Source organism: Sabethes cyaneus, chromosome 3 (genome assembly GCF_943734655.1).
Source record: "Sabethes cyaneus chromosome 3, idSabCyanKW18_F2, whole genome shotgun sequence".
In the NCBI taxonomy this organism is placed as follows: Eukaryota; Metazoa; Arthropoda; class Insecta; order Diptera; family Culicidae; genus Sabethes; species Sabethes cyaneus.
The window spans coordinates 148,349,974-148,372,810 of NC_071355.1; the positions used below are offsets into that span (position 1 = coordinate 148,349,974).

At 44.2% G+C, this 22,837-nt stretch overlaps 2 protein-coding genes across 2 annotated transcripts in view; one reads left to right on the forward strand and one right to left on the reverse strand.

Annotated features, from left to right (window-relative positions):
• Window positions 1-16,590, forward strand: part of LOC128744280 (alpha-N-acetylgalactosaminidase) — a 107,993-nt gene extending 91,403 nt beyond the window's left edge. Inside the window, exons 3-7 of the mRNA XM_053841137.1 lie at window positions 5,580-6,024; window positions 6,088-6,249; window positions 6,328-6,525; window positions 15,107-15,271; window positions 15,346-16,590. Of these exons, the coding sequence (XP_053697112.1) occupies window positions 5,580-6,024; window positions 6,088-6,249; window positions 6,328-6,525; window positions 15,107-15,271; window positions 15,346-15,504 (1,129 nt within the window). The 3' untranslated portion in view covers window positions 15,505-16,590. The remainder of the gene's footprint in view (window positions 1-5,579; window positions 6,025-6,087; window positions 6,250-6,327; window positions 6,526-15,106; window positions 15,272-15,345) is intronic.
• The window catches only part of LOC128744281 (6-phosphofructo-2-kinase/fructose-2,6-bisphosphatase 1-like), a 173,852-nt gene that overhangs the window by 134,978 nt on the left and 16,037 nt on the right, over window positions 1-22,837 (reverse strand). The gene's annotated exons all lie outside the window — the stretch shown is intronic.

Below are 22,837 nucleotides of genomic sequence, written 5' to 3' on the forward strand. Positions count from 1 at the left end.
ATGAAGTGTCCATTGCTTAGGAATAATCGGTGCCGATTTATTACAACTGCCATGCCTCATCTGCCGGATGTGACCACTCGTCATGACATGTCGTCATCTCGTTCCGCCGTTAAATCGTTCGAAACCTCCGAGTAAAAGTGGATTTGTAGGAATTCACATTTGTGACACTGTGCATCACTATCCTGTACATCTTCGTTATTTTGTAACTTCGCCAGATGTTAATATAAAAGTGTTCAAAATATTACACAGATTTTTACCTAATTTTCGTTTAAAGGATTTCCTTATTCCCTTATGGAACCAAATCTCTACCATTTGAGATTCAATCCGGTCTGCCCCAAGGGAGTCACCTGGGCCCACTGCTGTTCATTCTCTTTGTAAACGACTTGTATTCCACGATAAAATCGTCCAAGTATATGTTTGCCGACGATCTGAAGTTCAATCGGGTAGTTGCTTCCAGTGTTGACTGCTCTGCCATACAATCCGACATTGATTCGTTGTTAAATTGGTGTAAACTCAACGGAATGGACGTGAATGTGCAGAAATGTAATGTCATCTCATTCTGCAGAAATAGGCATCTCACCTTGTTCGATTACAAAATGGATTCAGCCAGTCTCATCCGAGTCGATTCTGTTAAAGATTTGGGCATCCTTCTAGACAACAAATTGTGTTTCACTCAGCACATTACGGCTACCACTGCTAAAGCGTACGCTATTCTGGGTTTCATAAAAAGGAATACGCAGCAGTTTACCGACTCTTATTGCTTGAAGTCTCTCTACTGTGCGGTTGTACGCAGTATCCTTGAGTACGGGGCGCTTGTATGGGCGCCCTACCATGCCGTCCATATCAACCGGATCGAACGAATCCAGCGTCACTTCGTTCGGTACGCTCTGCGGTTGCTGCCCTGGGATGATCCAATTCGACTGCCTCCTTACGAACATCGATGCGCTTTAATACGCCTGCCAACGTTAGCGAATAGGAGGGCTTTGCTGCAACGACTATTCATTTTTGATCTGCTAGGAGGTAATATCGACAGCCCGGAGTTCCTAAGTCGAGTCCGATTTAACGTTCCACCAAGGCATACTCGCCGAGCTGATTTCTTTAGGCTTCCATTGCACCGTACTCAGTTCGCTCAAAACAATCCATTTGACGCATGTTGTCGTGTATTTAATACTGTTTCTGACGATTATGATTTTAATGTTACTCGGACTACTTTCAAACTTAGAATAAGTAATTACTAAGAACTGTCTGTACGAAATTTCGAAGACTAGTAAATAAATAAATAAATTTTATTTTCTCCAGGTCTTGGCATCTATTTCGACAGATGAGTTGTTTATGTTATGTTTTTCTATCCCTTCAAGCACTAGCGCACACAATTGTGTAGATGAAAGTTTTTGAAAAATACATCACATATCATACATATGTCTAAAATCGGCCGCATGGTCTTTTTTTCCATGTGTGGACTCATCACTGCGACCAGTATAGCTGATCTATTGTGATATCGCCCGGGTGTTTGCTGTATGATCTGCACTGCATTTCTGTTTGGAATAATCGCTATTGAGTGAGCGATATGGTTATTAAATTTTATGTGTGCTTGTGTGTATTGGGGTTTACCCTTCCTTCAAAGCTTGATCTACTTTACCCTTTTATTCCTCGCTGCCAGTACTATCCCATATTATAGCCGTCCCTGGCGAGGACTCATTCGTACCTCTGACCAGTACACTTAACTATAGGAGGGACATTTGCACTGTCAAGAGGCCTCAGAGGGTAAATATAGAATTCAGCACGAAGGAAGGGTAAATCGCATGGCCTAAAAATTAAATACGTTCTAGGAAAAGTGATTGTTTAATAGTAATGAATTTCCTCAAAATTTCCAAAGAGCAGTCCTTAAACCGTCGAAGAGCAATAGACCGGCATCAAGAACGCCTTCATCACGACCAGTGATGAAACCCTCGGCAAAGCGCGCAGCGGGCGGAAAGAGTGGATTTCGGATGAAACATGAAGGAAGACATTGAGCGAGCGCGAACCAGATCGACTAAGACAGCTGCCCGTCAACGATATGTCGAACTGGAGAGGCCTGTTAAACGTGCTTGTAGGCGGGACAAGAGAGCTGACCCATCTTTGTCAGCCCAGATGATGCATCAGCTTTTCAGCAATATTTGGGAAACCGCAACTTTTCCGGTGGACTGGATGCAGGGCATATTGGTCAAAGTCCCTAAGAAAGGAGACCTAACTGAATGCGGTAACTGGCGTAGCATCATGTTGCTCTGTATTACTCTCAAAGTAATCTGTAAGGTAATCCTCAACCGGATCCAGGAGAAGATCGACGCTACTCTCCGGCGGCAGCAAGCTGGATTCCGTGCTGGCCGATCATATGTAGGCCATATCACAACGCTCCGCATTATATTGGAGCAGATCAACGAATTCCAGGACTCTCTTCTGCTGGTGTTCGTTGACTTCGAAAAGGCGTTCGACCGACTCAACCACGAAAACATCTGGGGCGCACTTAGGCGTAGAGGAGTTCCAGATAAGCTAATCCATCTCATCGAGGCTCAGTACGAGGCGTTCTCGTGCAAGGCTTTGCACGACGGCGTCTTGTTCGACCCCATAAGGGTTACTGCTTGCGTGAGACAGGACTGCATTTTATCGCCGCTTCTGTTTCTTATCGTTATGGATGAGATATTAATTGGAGCAATTGACAGTAGACCAAATCGAGGATTGCCTTGGAATCCTCTAACGATGGAGCAGCTAAATGACCTCGACCTAGCCGACGACATTGTCTTGCTCGCACAACGCCGAAACGATATGCAGAGCAAATTAGATGACCTCTCCGAGAGCTCCCAGGCAGCAGGTCTTAAAGTCAATGTAGCGAAAACTAAGTCTATGGTAGTGAACACTGACAATTCCACCAACTCCACAGTAGCGGGACAACAAGTTGAGCAGGTAGACGCCTTTCAATATCTTGGTTGCCAAACAACGCCCGATGGTGGTACCAAGACTGATATAGCCACACGGATCAGGAAGGCCAGGGGTGCCTTTGCAGGTCTGCGAAACATTTGGCGCTCAAACCAGATCACTCTACGTACGAAAACCCGAATCTTTAATTCAAACGTGAAATCTGTACTGCTTTATGCCTGCGAAACGTGGTGCGTCTCAGCGGAGACAACGCAAAAACTGCAGGTATTCATTAACCTGCGATACATCATTCGTGCCTGGTGGCCTGATAACTGAATATCCAATGACGAACTCCATCGTCGGTGTCATCAACGGCCGATAGCCACAGAAATTCGTGAACGTAGGTGGAAGTGGATCGGACACACCTTGAGGAAAGGAGCGAATAAGGTTTGCAGAGAAGCACTCGACTGGAATCCACAAGGACAGCGTAGAAGAGGCAGACCCAGAGGCTCATGGCGACGGAGCTTAGCCAACGACATCCGGGATGTAGACGAGAACCTATCCTGGCGACAGGTAAAAGTCATGGCGGGTAACCGTCAGCAGTGGAGAATGGTTTTACAATGGTTTTAAGAGAGTTTTATGGCGACATTGTTAAGACAGATCCATCTTGCAGAACAACGTTTAAATTTTGTCAAAAGTATTGTCAAATTTAAAAGAAGCTGTAAAACGTCGTTTTTAGACAGAAACCAAGTATCTTTTAAAACTGTATCTTTTTAAACTAATAAGGTGAATTACTTTTGGAAAGAGAGCAAGTGTCTTACGCGAAGAATGATTAATTGGATGAACTATAAACTTTGATATAGATTATAGATTATTATTATAGATGTAGATATTAAGAAGCAATGGCAGGTGGCAGGTGTTCTTCTAACTAAACTACCGCTACCCGCTATATTAGGTAGCCTAATATCTAATTTTGTTTTATTCTTCCAATTCTATCAGTCCCATATACGCATCACATGCTTCCTTGTGTTCGCCGATTTTTCACCGGTCACCGTAACATTCTTGCCAACATATATGGTTGGTAAATTTGAACTCAAGTTGAAAATTGGTCAAAACAATTAGTAAATTGCTATTGTGCTATTTTTTAGACTGAAAAGCATTTAAATTTAGTTCACTGCTAATAGTCATTTTAGACATGTGTGCATAAAGGTAGGTTGCAGGTTTTTAATGATTGTATTCTCCATCAATATTTGGAAAAATGCAAGTCGGCGATGAGTTTGTTTGAACAAAATTGAAATTTAATTTCGGTAACCTTAGTTTTTTATATTTAAGACAAATCATAATAGTAAAAAAAATTAAAGCTGGTTAAAAACTATCACAGAATTGAACTAGCATTAGTCGATTAGACTGTGATATTATTCCAAACATTTCGTTCTGTACTCGATACTCGAGTGATCGAATCGACAAGACCACGCAAAGGCAAAAACAAACAAATGTTCACGAGCCCACGGAGGGCCCAAAGCTGCAGCCATAAGTCACTACTCGCTAGCCCAAGTCACACCTTTAAACTCTGGCGGAATAATGCTAACGGCTTCATCGATGAGACTTCCTTCGCCGTTCGCATCACGAATCTGGCTGGTAACGGGCAGATCAAGAGATTGTAAATAATCTAACGCAAATCTGAAAGGGCATTTACAGCGCCGCGCCGCCGGTGAGTCACTTTTAAATTTCAAGCACATCCTTTCATAGACGGCGCGTGATTGGGGAATCAACAAGAAGCGCTAGATGTGCCACATTATCACAATGATGACTGGGCGATCGATCTGTTCCTCAGATACGATTGTTTCTACCGTCAGCGTCAGCGGCACGGACTGCGATCTGAATGCTTCTAAGCACGAACAGCTGTAAACATCCCACATCAATCACCCAATCTGCCCCATGCCCGTGCGTATGGGCTGCCGTCTTGTTGCGATGGTACACAAAAGCAAGGCTCGTGTGGTGTGCATTAGGATTTCAATTAGGCTGCTGTCATATTTTCGCGCCTCATCACGCTCGAAATCATCGGTCGTGTCGTGGTCGTTTGTTACCCAACCTAATATGCAATCAACGGGACGTCGCCGATCGGGTCGACTGTGCAGACCCATCCAATGTCGTGACATTGAGCTGTAGCACAACGCTGACCTCTTGGGTTTTACCAAGAGCGATGTTCACATTTCGACATCCTAAAAGTTTCCGGTGAAAAAGATTAATGTGTATAAAGATCCGTTGTTTTCGTTGAACTCCTTTGGACACGGCATTATTCAAATCATATATTGAACAGTATTATTTTATTCATGAATTTCTCAGCGTCACTAGGACTTGAGACGAATCCCGGAAATCACGTTTGAACACTTCTCAAACCAGTCACTTGAAACTTGGGTGTTTATAAACAATGATCAGACGTATTGCGCAATCAAATCTCCTTTTAATTCTACTATATTTTATCCGGTATAAGTTCAATCAAACCACAATTACTTAAGTTGTTTTGCATACAGATAGTTAGCATTTATTGCCTTTGTCCAAAGAATGTGAGCTAGCAAGGAAAGAGTCGGAATTAAGCATGAATCAAATTCTTTATTATATACTGAATTCTGAGGATTAATCGAAACAAAAGATCGCTCATGATATCATTCACTTTACTTCAACAGCGAAAACCTCTTCCGTACTATGGCCGACCTGGTGGTGACGGAAGGATATGCCGCCCTCGGTTATGAGTACATCAACGTAGATGACTGCTGGTTGGAAAAATCACGAGGGCCTCGCGGCGAACTGGTTGCGGATCGACGGCGATTTCCAAGCGGCATGAAATCTCTGGCGGACTACGTGCATGCCAAAGGGCTGAAATTTGGTATCTATGAAGATTACGGTAACTACACCTGTGCCGGATATCCGGGTATTCTGGGTTTTTCGCAAAATGATGCAGCACAATTTGCGTCGTGGGATGTGGACTACGTGAAACTGGACGGATGTTACTCGCTCCCGATCGATATGGATCACGGTTATCCGGAGTTCGGAAGAAACCTAAATGCCACCGGTCGTCCAATGGTGTATTCGTGCAGTTGGCCGGTGTATCAAATCTACGCAGGAATGAACGTGAGTATTCCGAATCCCCCTTTATTGGCGCTATTTAATCTAAAGTGAGTACTTTATTTGCAGCCAAATTATTCAGCCATTATTCAGCACTGCAATCTGTGGAGAAATTACGATGACATTCAGGATTCCTGGGCATCGCTGGAGAGCATTATTGACTACTACGGCAACAATCAGGATGCAATCATTCCGAATGCCGGCCCGGGTCACTGGAACGATCCGGACATGGTGAACTTTCGTTTGCAATACGACATTTTGGTCGACCTTTTTTGGTTAATATTTTGTTTTAAATTTGATTACTTTTAGCTGATTATCGGAAATTTTGGGCTAAGCTATGAGCAGTCCAAGACCCAAATGGCCTTGTGGGCGATCATGGCCGCCCCACTGATGATGTCAGTCGATCTGCGAACTATCCGACCGGAATTCAAAGCGATTCTGCAGAACAAGAAAATCATTGCAGTCGACCAGGATCCGCTCGGCATACAGGGCAGGCGGATATATAAGGTGAGTTATGGGGTTTCTTGTCATTTTTAATGCACTCAAACTAAATTTATGGTACTTCGTTAGAAATGTTAATGGAAAAATGTATTATAACTATTGTGATAAATTATTTGCAAAATGTTTGCAATCATCACAGTTCAATCAGAGTCTTAGAGGTTCTAATAACATGCCATTGCATCGATCAGAAAGGGAGAATGATATATATTTTTGTTTCCGAACGTTAATTTGCTCTTGATTCAAATGAAAACAGTGTCAGCTTTTTATGAACTGGAAATTATACAAAACTGCAGTAAACAGTTCGTGTATACGGGGATATGAAAAATAGAACAATCACGAAGTGGTTTCATTGCATAACAATCATTGCACTACATAATTATGAGCTGCGTAAAATGATATTAATGTTTAGGATCTTTCATTCCCGCTCAAAATAATCATATTAATTTTGACAATTTGCTGCCCAGTGGCGGTACAGACGTAATCCTATGTCATAAAATACCGTGAACAAAAGGTCAACTCGTTTTAGTATAAACTTTTTTTATAGATCGAAAATGACAGTAATAACGGTTATTGGAAAATTGCATCATCATCATCTAGTCTAATCGAACAATGCTCCATCAAGCGGGACTCCGCATGTGAAATCTTCGAACAGTGCTTGGATAATGTTTACGATTCTATCTGGGACTTGCCGGAGGTTTTCGTGATTGAGTTGATTAAAAGTTTTTTCGTAATCAATTGGTATTCAATAGAAGGACTCTAGCAATTCGCGGCTCTTCTCTAGGATGGTACAAAGCGATGCTATATTATCCATACAAGATTTTTCGAAACGGAATCCTCCTTGCCAGCCTTATAGATCGCGTCGTTTTATGCCTGTATTTAGTCTAGGAAATTTAAGAGCAACGCAAAATAACATAATACCCTGTCAAGTTTCGCATATAACGCTTTCAATTAGACGCCCTACATACAGTGGACCGTAAGCCCAAATAACAAAGTTAGTTTTATTGCACTCATATTACGGTTTCCATAACCAGTTTTGGCCATAAGAGCCATTATGGGAATGTATTAAAACCCAAATTGTCGCTTGGGCCTATCCCATGCAGTAGAGAATAGCTGATGCCCATTTATGCACCAGAATTAGGTCGTGTTTGAACATCTCTGTTAAGTTATTATATGGTCGACTCCGGGTGCTTCTTTGGATTTCATAAATTGGATAGCCGTTCGAATGTATAGAACGCCTACAAAGAAGGGGTCTCAGAGTCGAACGTGACTAATGCAAACCAGCGTTTTGTAGGGTCGGCAAATAACCGTCTATCCGTGTCATTCATCAGTATACTTGCAATCATCCTAACACCATTTAGTTGCCGTGAGATATCCTAGATAAGGTAGGCATCTCCCACCAGAATCGGAAGGAGAGTCCATGCCACACTCGCTTGTCGCATCTTTAGGTACCATCGGCTGGGTGTTTAGCGTTACCAGTTCAAAATAATTCATGAGGGAAGAAAACTCAAGCTCAAAATGGTCCATTAACGGTTAATTTACCCTATAGGCCGAGCATCGGCAAACGTTTTTATCATGATAAACAGAGACGCGAATGGGTCAATTCGCCTATAACTAATGACCCACATGCATTCACGCTTCATAGCATCGCTGAATATACGAATATCGTGTGCAAAGCAAAAGTGCGAAATAACACCTTCTGCTGCTTCTAAAGCAACTAATACTACTTTAAACTATTCTCTTTTCATGGTGATATTATTTTAAACACTTTTCTGCCTCTCAATATACTCAATATTCAATTTTTGAACGAGTTCCGGTATTCGCAATAAGGTTATGTTCGTGATAAAATTCAAAGACGATGGATGCATGATCGGGAGGCAGGGCAATAACGTATGTTCATGACGGATGTCCATCGATTCAAATAATCATTTTTTTGCGAATTCGCCAACCACTGTGCAAGAATGTTCAACTCCCTTCTCCAGAGTCACCGACGGGCTTCGCTCTTGGTTTTTGTGGTTTTCAATCGCTTCAACGCGGCTTTTGCTCTTCTCTACGCTCATCAATCTTCCGTCCGCCATACACTCTTTCCTCTGAGTGAGCAACCTATTACGGTTATTTTCACTAATTTTGATGAAGGCATTCCGCCCGGATGGCCGTCTTCTGTTGTTCTACATTACCACCTTCAGGCAATCTTTGTGCAATACGCAGGCGAATATCTATCTTGAATATCTAGAAAACACCATTTTCATTTTTGTGTGATGCAAATGTGGTCGATTCGACTTTCCGCAAAAAGCTCGCCGTTCTCGCTAATCTCTTCGAAACAATACCTGTTCCGAAGACAACTTATGTTCTCCAAAGTTAAGCCAAGAGACTTCATTCCGTCTCAGGACTTCAGGCTTAATACGTCGCGCCTGTCTCCGGCAATGTTTTGAAAGTCATGAGCGAACGGATGTATTGCGCAATCCATTAGGTTATACTGAGTAATAGGCTGCAGAACTACCTACGAATATGTTGGAAGGTCTTGTATGCTCTATTTACGACAGCTGCTCGTCACGGGACATCAAGATCGTAATCGGGGATATGAACGCCCAGGTCGGTAGGGAAGAAATGTATAGACCGGTGGTAGGACCCCATAGCCTGCACACCGACACGAACAATAACGGCTAACGATGTATAAACTTCGCAGCTCCCCGAGGCCTGGTGAACCGAAGGACGTTTTTCCCGCGCAAGGATATCCACAAAGCCACCTGGAGATCACCTGACCAACGTACAATGAACCAAATTGACCACGTTCTCAACGAGGGTCGGTTTTTCTCTAACATCACGAACGTACGCTCCCGACGGGGTGCCGATAATGATTCTGACCATTACCTAGTAGCAGTACATGTGCGCTCAAAGCTGTCTACCGTATACCGGACATGTCAAAGCCGCCCTCCTCGGCTGAAGGAGTTAGGTGCTTCAAACCTCGAAGACGGTTGGGGCAGAATACAAGCGTTGGAGGGGAAAAAACTGCCTGGAAAAATTCTCTAAGTATTGCCACTAGAGAGAACCTGGCCAAATACCGACGAGCTAGGAACCAGTTGACCTCGATCCTGAGGAGGAAAAAGCGCCAAAAGGAGGACAGAGTTCGTGAAGAATTAGAGTAACTATTCCGAGCTAATGACACGCGCAAGTTTTATAAGAAGGTGAACCAAACTCGGAAGGGCTACACACTGAAACCTGTGTAGGGACGTGTGTAGGGACGAGGGAGGGAATCTAATCACAAACGAGTGCGAGGTGGTCGACAGATGGAAGCAGTTCTTCGATGAACACCTCAATGGCGAAGTCGCAGAAGGAGGCGGAACGGAAATTAACCTAGGCGCGCCCATGGAAGATAGTAATGTCCTAGCACCTGGTCTCCAAGAAGTCAAACGATAAATCGGGCTGCTGAAGACCGATCAAGTCGCTGGGTAGAACCGCTTACCGGCAGAGCTTTATAAACATGGCGGAGAAACGCTAGCGAAGACTCTACATTGGGTTATTTCGAGGATTTGGGAGGAGGAAAAGCCGGAGGAATGGATGGAAGGAGTGGTTTGTCCCATCTACAAAGAGGGTGATTGACTAGACTGCTGCAACTATCGCGGTATTACGCTGGTAAACGCCGCCTACAAGGTACTCTCACAGATCCTGTTACGCCGCTTGTCACCGATAGCACAAGGTTTCGTAGGGAATTATCAGGCGAGTTTCATGGGGGCTCGCGCAACTGTAGACCAAATTTTTACTATCCGACAGATCTTGCAGAAATGTCGGGAGTACAACGTGCCCACGCATCACTTCTTTATTGATTTCAAAGCAGAATACGATACAGTCGATCGAGACAAGCTATGGCAGATAATTCACGAACACGGTTTTCCGGACAAACTGACGCAACTGATCAGAGCTACATTGGATCCAGTGATGTGATTCGTACGCATCTCTGGGACACTCTCGAGTCCCTTCGAACCGCGGCGAAGGTTCAGACAATGTGACGGTCTATCCTGCATGCTGTTCAACATCGCTTTTGAGGGGATGATCCGACGAGCGGGCATCGAATAGGGTTGCCAAGTCCGAAAATTTCAAAACCCGGCCGATCGTTCCTGCCTTCAAAATCTGCTGGGGGGGGGATGGTGGCAGCATATTACTAGAGGATTTACCTGGAATATGTAAAGTGCGTAATGTAATGTGTAGAGGATCATCGGAATCGAAATCACAACGAACATTGCATGGATTATTGAAGATACTAGAAGACAACTAGTTGCTGCTGGTGCTGGTGGACAATTTAAAGTATATGTTGCGGCACAAAGCCGCAATATGACCGCGTTGACCTTCACATCTAGCAGAACAACTATCAGTGTACTCGGTCGAATATGAGACAAAGCGCTATTGTTGTTCTGGCTAGATATAGTAACAATAAGCAATTATAGAACGATGTATAAATAGGGGAATAAACTTGAGTCTAAAGTTCAGTCCGTTCGCAGCCACCGCCGCTGGCGGTGGTGTGCAAAGCGCAACACTTTCGTCACATATTGCATGGTGAATATCACAGTCCCGTTGGTAACCTGCCCCCCTTACGACGATCACGGAACATTGGTGCCGTGACCAGGATTTGTCCTGGCACTGACAACGTTTTACCAACGGGACTTCAGTTTTATCGATCGTGCTATCGGTTCGAACCAACACGTGATATTTTCGGTAGTGGGATAGTGACTAGAACAGTAACAGTTTACTAACGGGACATCAAATCCATCGACCGTGTTGCTGCATTGCTACTAGAGTGTGTTACATTTGGCATCCACGTAGTGGGACGATACCGCTGAACCTTGCTGTGCTCGTCGTACCAGAGGAATTACGGCATATCGATAGTCGAAATAGGATTTCATTCACTACACTTCAGCTAGGCCGGTGTGGGTGACTTCGCAGCCGCTTAGCAACAAATCCCAGCCGCTTAGTAAAATACATTCAGCTTCTGAATCCCCGGTTTTGGATTCAGCCAGTAGTAGGAGGGCTGTACAGCACCGAAGCTTGCAGCATCCGAGGGTGTATTCTTATCAGCAAGTGCTCATTTGCGGATAGAAATTTCATCTGGGTCGTTCGCCAGAAGGAAGCTAACTCGCTGGCATTCTGTCGTTCATCCATTTCGTTTCATCGGTACATCGTAATGAGAATTTATGTGTGATAATCCGGCCACCAAGTGCCGATTTGTGTGGACACCAGATCCAGTTGTAACCTTCGGCCACTCTGCGTCAACTTGTGAGGACGCCAGGTCCAATCGTTATAATCTGGCCAATCAGCGCCAATTTGTGAGGACGCCAGGTCCAGTTGTAATAATCCGGCCACGCAGCGCCATTTTGTGAGGACGCCAGGTCCAGCTGTGATAACCCGGCCACCCAGCGCCAATTCGTTTTTGATGATCCAGCCACTCGACTCCAGGACACCAGGTCCAGATTCGTTATTCAGGCCACTCCGCGCCATTGTGTAGGGACACACGGTCCAGTTACGTTATACCGGCCACTCTGCGCCAGTTCAAGTGATAGACTGAGAGACTTCAACAACACCTCACGAGTTAAATTTTTGCCTTCCTGCTAAGCCCTAGAATCATTCTCGTTTTGTACATCGCAGTGTAAAACCGTCGGTTTTGGTGCGGGAGTATGTTGCGGCACAAAGCCGCAATATGACCGCGTTGACCTTCACATCTAGCAGAACAACAATCAGTGTACTCGGTCGAATATGAGGCAAAGCGCTATTGTTGTTCTGGCTAGATATAGTAACAATAAGCAATTATAGAACGATGTATAAATAGGGGAATAAACTTGAGTCTAAAGTTCAGTCCGTTCGCAGCCACCGCCGCTGGCGGTGGTGTGCAAAGCGCAACACTTTCGTCACATATTGCATGGTGAATATCACAGTCCCGTTGGTAACCTGCCCCCCTTACGACGATCACGGAACAGTATATTACCGCCAGAAGCAAAGTATTGTCACTGCAAAACTGGCTAACTTCAATGACCCACTGTTCAGGATTGCTAATAAATTTATCAGAAAATTTAACAAATCAGGAAAAAAGTACTAATCCGGCTTCCTATGTCGGAAAACCGGCCTTTTTGCAGGATTGACCGGCCACCGGCTTTGCAGGTGAAAAACCGGTCAGGCCGGCCAAAAACCGGCCACTTGGCAACCCTAGCATCGAAACGAGGCACGATTTTTACCAATAGTAGCCAACTTCTAGGCTTTGCAGATGACTTCGATATCATAGCCAGGAACTTTGCGACGGCGGAGGCAATCTACGCCAGACTGAAAGCAGAGTCTAGGAGAATTGGGCTAAAAATAAATGCGTCGACGACCAAATACATGAAAGGAAGAGGCTCAAAGGAAACAAACGCACGTCTCCCTCGGACGGTAACCTTTGACGGCGACGAACTAGAAGTGGTAGAGGAGTTCGTGTATTTGGGATTGCTGGTAACCGCGGACAACAACGCTAGTAAGGAAAACCAGCGGCGCATCCAAGCGGGAAATCGGGCCTACTTTGCTCTTCGGAAAACGCTACGATCAGGAAGCGTACGCCGCCGCACGAAGCTAACAATGTAAAAAACTCTTATTAGACCGGTAGTTCTTTATGGACTTGAAGCCGCGACGCTGCTTACGGAGGACGTACGTGCCCTTGCCGTGTTCGAGCGGAAAGTGCTGCTGACGATATTTGGCGGAGTACAAACTGAAAGCGGAGAGTGGCTGAGGCGTATGAATCACGAGCTACAGGCACTGCTTGGGGAGACTCCCATCGTACATCTAGCGAAAGTTAGCAGGCTACGGTGGGCCGGACACGTCGTAAGGATGCCGGACGACAGTGCGACGAAAATAGCCCTCATCAACAACCCCACCGGCACCAGGAACAAGGGGGCCCAGCGTGCACGATGGCCAGGTCGAAAGCGATTTGCGACTTCTGAGACGACTAGGAAATTCATTGGCGACGAGTGGCCCAAGACCGAGTTGAATGGAGACGAGTGCTTGAAACAGCACGAGCCACCCCGGCTCTATACTGAAGAAGAAGAAGAAGAAGAAGAAGTATACTCTATTTACAAAAAGAGCCATCGACTTGAATGTAGCAATTATCGAGGCATTATTCTCCTCAATTTTGCATACAAAATTCTCTCCCGCATCCTGTTTCTCAAGCTGAGGCCTTTGCAGGAAACCTTTGTTGACGAATATCAACAAAGGGACATGGATCAAATGTTTACCTTGCGATAAATTCCATGAATTTAGAAACTTATAAACTTTATAAACTTCAAGCGGCGTATGATTCAGTTAAACGAAATGCACTGAACGGATTGTGCTTGAATATGGTTTTCCAACAAAACAAATTTTAAACGTGCTAAATATTTAAAATCAAGCGTTAGGATAGCGGGTGAAACATCAAACTCGTTTATGACGTTAAATGGTTAGATGGTAGAATTGGTGTAATGATAGACGGAGATACTTTTGAAGTGGTCGACGAATTTGACTACCTTGGTACATTGTGACATCTGACAACGATGTGAGCTGTAAAGTAAAAACGCGGATAGCGGTTGCCAACAAGACCTGCTACGGATTACGTAGCCAGTTAAGGTCCCGTAGTCTGCAACTCCGTACGAAACTCGAACGAAACGCTCTATAAGACACTAATTCTCCCGGTACTCTACTGCCACGAAGTTGAAAGAGAGACGAGCTCTTGGCATTTCTGAGCGTAAGATCTAGCGATCAATTCATATTAGAAGAAGAAATGTGGCGCAGGCGCATGAATCATGAAATATATCAAGTTTACAAAGATACGAATATTATGTGGCGACTTAAACACGGCAGGCTACAATCGACTGGCCAAGTAGCAAGGATGCCGGATGAAAGACCAGCGAAAGCAATAATTCAGTAGAGAACCCTTCAAAGGTCGAAGGCTTCGAGGAAGGAAGGTTTCGTTGCATCAGTTTATACAATTACAATACAGAAGCTAAAAAGAGTGCTCTAAGGATCAATAGATCTATGAACCTCTTTGAAGGTAATCTTACACGTCACCTTAGCATTCTAAAAACTATTAGTATTTATCCTTTTTTAATTAATAATAAGGATTGGATGGAGGAAAACAACAACTATTTGTTCCATATAACTATGGGTTGTTACGAATTTCTTAAGCAATTCCACTTGATTGGTCTGCTGATAAGGAATTTGTAATTTTTGCACCAACATCTTGAATTTTAACTGTGTATCTTAGATAAAACTGTTAACAAATATATATTTAACAATAGAAAACTGAAATTATCTCGAAATCCGCCAAAATTATGATATATTTCGAGTTTCCACCACTACTGGTACTACCACAACTACTGGAGCATCTACCCTATACAAAATAAATCAAATAACTGACCTCATTGCAAAGATCAAGACAAAGCACGAGGTCTATAAGAGAAAGGATTAATGAAAAATCTAGAGAAAATGGCAGTAAAATTATTCATATTAATAACACACCAATTATTACTGTACATTATTATTATCACAAAACACTAACACCAATAATTTTACCAAACTTATTTTTTGCCATTCTGCGTTACAGCACAAGGGTATCGAGATCTGGTCCCGACCAATCACTCCCATTTACCAGACATTCTACTCGTACGCCGTTGCATTCGTGAACCGGCGAACCGACGGAACTCCATCGGATGTGGCGGTCACGTTACGTGAACTGGGATTGATTTCACCCACCGGTTACAGGGTTGAGGTACGTAGAAAAAAAAGTTCCAACATTTTTTAAAACTAGTTTCCAACATTCTCAATCAACTCATCTCTTGACAGGATTTGTACGAAGAAGTCGACTACGGAATACTCAGCCCGCAAACCAAAATCAAGGTCAAAGTGAACCCGTCCGGGGTGGTCATCCTGCGTGCCGATGTCCAACCGGAGCGTTTCTCCAAGAGACCGTACAATCCTATCTTTTACCGTTATCCGAACTAATCAGCCACTTGCCACAACCACCACTGAAATGACCGATTGTTTTCAAACAACTAGCATCTAAGTCTGATCAAAAAGTGTGTGTGATGCACATTTCCAGTCTGCTTAGAACCACGCGTTTTGAGTTTACCAACCGTAACCTAAATACATAGCCTAGAGGAACGTGTAGATAGACAGCGATAATAGACTAGGAACAAATCACGATACAAATTGTGTCTAATGTAGAGCAATTGTACAAATAAATACGGCTCATTTAGGGGCCCAACCGTGTAATCTTCCGTTCCGTGTAAAGGAAAGTAAAAAAAATCATAGTTGAAACAGGAATAGGCCTATGCAACCGAATACATTGAGATGTGCCAGCGCCGCCAGAATGCAATGAATTCCCTATGAACCTATGTCACTCGGTGAAACTAAAAACCACTAAATAGTTTGAAAAGCGGCTGATCAAAAAGCAACACAAATTAACTAGAAGTTTCAAAAATTAAAGGTTTTTAATCAAATTTAATAGTTAGAGTGGAATAGAACTGTAGCATACCTAAGGCAAGTGATTCGTAAGGAATTCATTAAAACGGTGATATTTATTATATACAAAGCACTTAGCTTCGTTATGATCAGCAAGTAAATTTCTGCATGCTTCGCAACACGGCAGAAAATGGTAACAATTAATGTTAAAATTTTACATATAAATCATTAAACCCTTGGCCAACTTTCATTAGCCGTGAATAGTAAGCGAATATCTTTAGCAATTTAGTCAACCTATACTGAGCACAGGCATATCAGCAAAACCCCAATGTTATCCAATAGATTGAAAAGTATTGACCAATAATTCCACTGCAACCAAATCCATACTCCACTGCCAGCCAGTGTGCTGCATTGGATAGTTAAATAAAAAAAAAATACCCAGGAAATGCTAACGAGGTTTGATGTCAAATCTTAGATTAGCTACAAAAAATAGTGAGCGATCAAACAAACAAACCAACAAGCTGATGAACGACCTGCGGCGCGTCGTTCACTGCATGAGGATATGCCTGAATATGTAATTTATTTTTACTTAGCTCGTAAGCGATATGCAAATAAATAAAGAAAAAGTGAAACTAAGCTTCAATTTTATCATTCGATGTGCGACCGATTATTCTTGAGCCTGGGCCGCCCTCTAAGTAAGTCGCGGGATCATAACATTAGAACTGCAAATGTTTACCTGTCATCAGCAAAAGAAAACTTGATTAGCAGTAATGAGTTGGAAGATATTGTGACGGAATGTTCCTTACCTAGGAAATAGAATAATCCGTTTTTCAAATTATGACAAAATTCGGAAAATTCTTGGCTATGATACCCAAGTCATTTGCGAAGCCTAGGAATTGGCTTATTTACCCTGGTTTCCAACCGGATTTGAAGCAAACACGATTTTTGCGGAGCTGTTTTCTGGCAAGCTCCCAATATGCCCCGCTCATTATATCCTTCCAGCCTCAGCGACTTTCTGGATACTGAGTTCGCCGAAAAGCTGCACCAGCTCGCGGTTCATCCTTCTTTTCCATACGTTCTCCTATACTCCGCCAAAGATGGTCCTAAAGACACCACGTTCGAAAATGACAAGTGCTTTCAGGTCTTTGTCGAGCATTATCCACGTTTCGTTCCCGTAGACTACCGTTCTTATTAGCCTTTTGTACATGATACATTTAGTACGAGGGTGAAGCTCATCAGGCCTTAGGGTCTTATAGAAGTCGTAGTATACGTAGAATACGTCTGCGTATTTCTCTGTTGCAGTTGTAATCCGACGTCATCAACAACCCGATGAATACAAATTCGTCCACCAACTCGAACTCGTCGCCGTCTATTATCCCGTTCTATTACTAAGTCCATCCATTACTAAGCGAGCTGGATCGCGCTCGGTTCCTCCTGCTAACAAATACTTGGTTTTAGACGTATACACCACTAATTCAACCTTCTCTGCTTCACGTTTCAGCTTAGTATACTACTCAGTTAGCACCTGCAACCGTCCTTTCGACAATGTCCACGTCATCAGCGAAACAGATAAAGTGTCTGGATTTGTTGAAGACCGTGTCCCATTTCACAACATCGTCTAGCGCGATGTAGAACCTGAGGCATAGTGACCTTAATCAGCCTTGTCAGGCTCCTGGAAAACCCGTTTTCGTCCATTTTCATAGTTGTTCACTGTTGATAGTATCATAGGCAGCCTTGAAATCTATGAATACGTGGTGCGTAAGTACTTGGCATTCGCGAAACTTGTAGAGGATCTGCCGCAACACAAAGATTTGGTCCATTGTCTATCGCCGGTCCAAAAAACCGGCTTAGTAACAAATCTATTTGCTAGCGGCGATAACTGACGAAAGATGATCGAAGAAAGTACTTTATAGACGGTGTTGAGAATAGTGATCGCTCGGTAGTTCCAACATCCCAACTTCCCAACTTTTGCCAGCTGCTATGTTGCTCCTGCGCTGTTTGATGGCTTTGATCGCTTCGCCTACTGTGGAAGTTGGTACATCACCATCATCCGCCGTACTGATGTAGTCATTCCCTCTGCTACGTTGCGATTCCATCCCTGCGCCATTCAGGTGCTCATTGTAATGCTGTTTTCACCGTTTGATCACCTCACATTCATCCGGCAAATTTCCTTCCGTCTTTATCCCGACATAATTCGGTGCGCGGCACAAAGCCTTTGCGAAATACGTCCAACTTCTTGTAGAATTTACGCATTTCCAGAGAGCAACAGCTGTTCCATGTCCTCGAACTTAATATCTTCCGGGTGGCGCTTTTTATCCCGGAAAACTGGTTTTGCTGGCTTTGCGCGTACTCAGTAGCGACTTCAGGTAGCTTGAGTTGTTCCAGGTTCGTGGCGGGAGACGGTACCCTATGTTGGGAGCAACGGAAAATCCTTGAGGCACTATCAATAAATAGCGGTCTCCGGTCAGCATTGATGTTTGCGCCATGATTGGTTCTTACGTCGATGATATCCGAGAAGTACTTTACTAACTTTAGCAGCCGAGAGCCGGGATGGCTCTTGCCGTATCAAGAATTCCTCTCCATTGTACTCGATCCTGGGCTACTCGTCGCCAATTCGTTGCGCGTCTCGACACACGCAAGTCGGCCTAAACCTGGTCGAGCCATCTAGCTTGTTGCGCCACTCTATTCCTGGTGCCGGTGGGATTCTTGAAGAGAACGGATTTCACTGCACAGTCGTCCGGCATCCTCGCGACTTGGCCGGCCCACCGTAGTCTCTCAACTTTCACCCGGTGTATGATGTGAATTGGGAATCTCTCCTAGTAGCGCCTATAGCTCGTGACTCATACGCCCCCGCCACTCTCCGCTTTTCGTTTGTACTCCGCCAAAAATAGTCCGCAACACCTTTCGTTCAAATACGGCTAGTGCACGTATATCTTCCGTAAACAAAGTTAATGTCTCAAGTCCGTAGAGGACTACCGGTTTAATTAGCGTTTTTTACTTCGTCAGCTTTGTGCGACGGCGTGTGTTCCCAGATCGAAGCATCTTGCGGAGGGAAAAGTAAGCAAGTTTTCCACCAAGAGTGCGTCGTTGGATCTCCTTATTCGTATTCTTGTCAGCGATGACCAGAGACCCCAAATCGCCGTCAATAGTCACTCTCCGTGGGAGGAAAACGTTGCGTTCTCTGGAGCCTCTTCCTACCGTATATTTGATTTTCGACACATTGATTTGTAACTCTACCCTCCTAGCCTCCGTTTTTAGTCTGGCGAAGATTGCATCCGTCGTCCCAAGATTTCTAGTAATGAGGTCGAGGTCGGCGAAGGCTAGGAGTTGGCTACTCTTCCTGAAGATCGTTCCTCTCGTTTCGATGCGCACTCGCCGGATCACACCTTCAATAGCGATATTGAATAACATACAGGACAGTATATCCTCTTGCCGCAACCCTCTACGCGATTTGTAAATCGGTCTGTTTTGCTGATCTCCAGGTGTACCGATACGAGAGGCCATGCCGGAAGTAGGTACTTCGTAGGTTGTTTGCTGTTCTTTTCTATAGCCAGTGTGAGTTCCTCCTCTTGGCCAACCTGAGCGTTGAGATCTCCGATGGTCCCACGGTCTGTGTGGCCGGAAGATCATCGTTACAGTATCGTTTAGCGTCCCACACTGGCACGAAGACGATGGGCGAAGATGATGAATCCCCCTTCCCTGTGAGCATGCGACCTTAGTTTTCACCAGGGTTGGAAACCCGATCTCCACTTAGGTTGCTCGTATGGTACCACGAGGCTGTTGTATGGTCCCTGGCTGATACCACGAGGAGGTAGGGGTAGGAAATGCTGGATAAGAGGCTGAGGAACTCGAGCATATTCAAGAGATGCGCACGAAACACAACACTTGATTCAATGTAGCTCTAATCAGTCCGGAAAATTGTGTTCGTGTATTATCTGCCAACAGAAGGCCAACTTTCGAAATCGAAATTATAACTCAAGCCAATTTTTAATCGGACGCTCACCCAAGGAGCTCTCCTTAAGTACCCATGATTCGCCGGTCTTGTGCAACCCTTGAACCACATGAAGATTGGCTGTTGCGATACTTTTAACGTTCTCTTGTGTAGTATGCTTCGAATATTCCAAAAGAGATAACTGTTATTATTGACAGATGTTTGAAATTGCAAATCAGTTGCAGTGCAAAGGACCAATAACTGTGGAAAATGGCTGTGAAGTCTGTCGATAAAGAAGGGTCAAGTCTTAGAACGACGTTTAAGTCCAAAACTTTTTTAACTGTGGAAAATGCAGTTGTGGTTTGCGGTATGATTACTCGTAGATTCGTTGGAAGGTCTTATCTTCCTAATCTACAACGAAAGCATCGATTGAAATGCAACAACTATCGTGGTATAGTGCTTCGTTGGCGAATACTAATTGGTTCTTGGAAACTACACTCCACGGATTATCCACTCCAGGACGATTATTCATCTTGCAATAGATCCTCGACAAATTTCGGAAATTCAACCTGCAGATTCAACATCCGTTTATAGACTTCAAGGCAGCGCACGATTCAGTAAAGCGAAATGAGCTATGGCAGATTAGGATTGAACATGATTTTATAACAAAACTGATTACGCCAATTCGTACCATTCCTGATAGTTCCACGTTAGGCGTCAAGATAACGGGTGGGATATCGGACTCGTTTGTGATGTTATATAGTTGGAAGCATTGGAAGATATTATTCGAAGGGCAGGCGTGCGGAGAAGCGATTTTGTAGTGAAAGAGGTTTTCGGGCCCTTAAAAACGGATTTTACGGATTGTGTCGGGACAACGAAGAGGATCCGAGTACCCTTCAGAATCATGACAGCTCGCGGATGCAGTAATCGTGTTCTCCACTCTATCAGCTTCGGCATCTCTATTGCACCAGCTTCTACCAACCGTACAGCGTAACATGCTCACAGCACAAAACGTCACGACAAGTTAAAACGTATTGAACGTGTGGCAGCAACAGTTAAAATCTGGTTAAAATTAGTTAAAATTAAAATATATACGGCTACGAAGTACGGAAACACTTTGAACACTAAAATGTGAGTTTAGAATTTATTATATTAATGTATTCTTAAAAATGATTAAACTGATTATTACAGCTTTAAGCAATTTACATTGTCGCGCTAAAAGATTGTGTTTTTTTAACCTCGTCGTGAAAGAAAGTTCCACGACATTCTTAAAGATTTTACGGCAGAAATTTAAGTGAATCCGACTAACTGAAGCCGTAACCCGAAGTACGGAAAGATGCCGAAAAAAACAACTTACAGTTGCGGAATCTGTTCCGATCCGGATAATGAATTGATGGTAGCTTGTGATGCTTGCCACGTGTGGTATCATTTTCGATGTGTCAACGTGGAAGATTCCGTGGCGGACCGAGATTGGAGCTGTTCGAAATGCCTGAACGGCCAAACGGAACATGGCGATCAAGACGAGATACGATCGAGATCCAGTACGTCCACTACGCGAGCAGCTAAGGCTGCATTGGAATTGCAGCAGCTAGAGGAAAAAAAGCAGCTTGAGTTACAGCGTATTCAAAGGCAAGCCGAGCAGCGAGAGAAGCAAGCGGAGTTTGAACGGAAATGTCTTGAAGAAGAACGTCGTCAACGGGAGAAAGAGGCTGCGTTGGCCAGAAATCATTTGGAAGAGAACCAGTTGCGTGAAAAAGCCCTAAAAAAACTGGAGGAAGAGTACATTAAAAAAAAGTATCAGATTATGAACGCGCATTTGGATGAGGAAAGAAGTAGAAAGGGATCGAGCCGCGATTCAGGCGTAAGAAAGGCTAGTGACTGGCTAGCAGGCCTTCCTGTGTTACTCGCGCAGTGCAGTGAAAAACAAAATGCACCGGCTCCGAATCCGCCGAAGATTCAACCCGGCGAAGGTAAACAAATTGATATAGTACGAAAATGTAGAGGTTTTTTCCGTCACTCGACTGCACTTGAGCCCGCTGCTCTTCCAACGGGTGATAAAGACGATGATCAACCGCCATCAGCCGCATCGCGAATGACACGACAAAACCCGGTGACGCCCAATCCAGCGCCGCAAGAGGAAAGGAAGCATTCGAGCGAGAACGCTAATGCCGCTCACCGTGCTTTGACGGAAGCACAACTGGCAGCACGCCAGGTTTTGCCAAAAGATTTACCCACCTTTTCTGGTAACCCAGCTGATTGGCCGCTATTCTATAGCAACTGGGAGAATTCTACAAGCGAATGTGGATACTCCAACGCGGAAAGTTTGATCCGCCTCCAAAGAAGTTTGAAGGGCGATGCGCTGGCAGCCGTGCGAAGTAGGCTGTTGCTACCGGCGGCGGTACCCCACGTGATAGATACATTGCGGATGTTATTCGGTAGATCAGAAACGCTGATTAATTTGCTTTTAAATGATATTCGCAATACTCCTTCGCCGAGAGAAGGAAAATTAGACACACTAATTGCATATGGGTTAGCGGTTCAAAATTACTGTGATCACCTTATTGCAGCCAACATGGAAGATCATCTAGCAAATCCAACGTTGCTACAGGAAATGGTGGAGAAATTGCCATCCACTATAAAGTTGCAGTGGGTTGACTATAAAGAAGCGGCAGGATATGCCAACGTAGGCTGCTTCGGGAAGTTTATGTCGGAAATAATGAGGAAAGCTAGCGAAGTTACTCCGTACTGTCCGTCGTCTTCCAAGGTCTCACAAGGCGAGGAACACAAACCCAATGGTGGAAATTATAGGACCAAATCCTCTTACAATCATCAGACCGGTGAATACAGAAACAGGGATGGCCCGAAATCCTTACGATTTGAGAAGATTTGTCCGGTGTGTGAAAAGTCCGGTCACGGTTTAGAGCTGTGCGGTAAGTTTATACA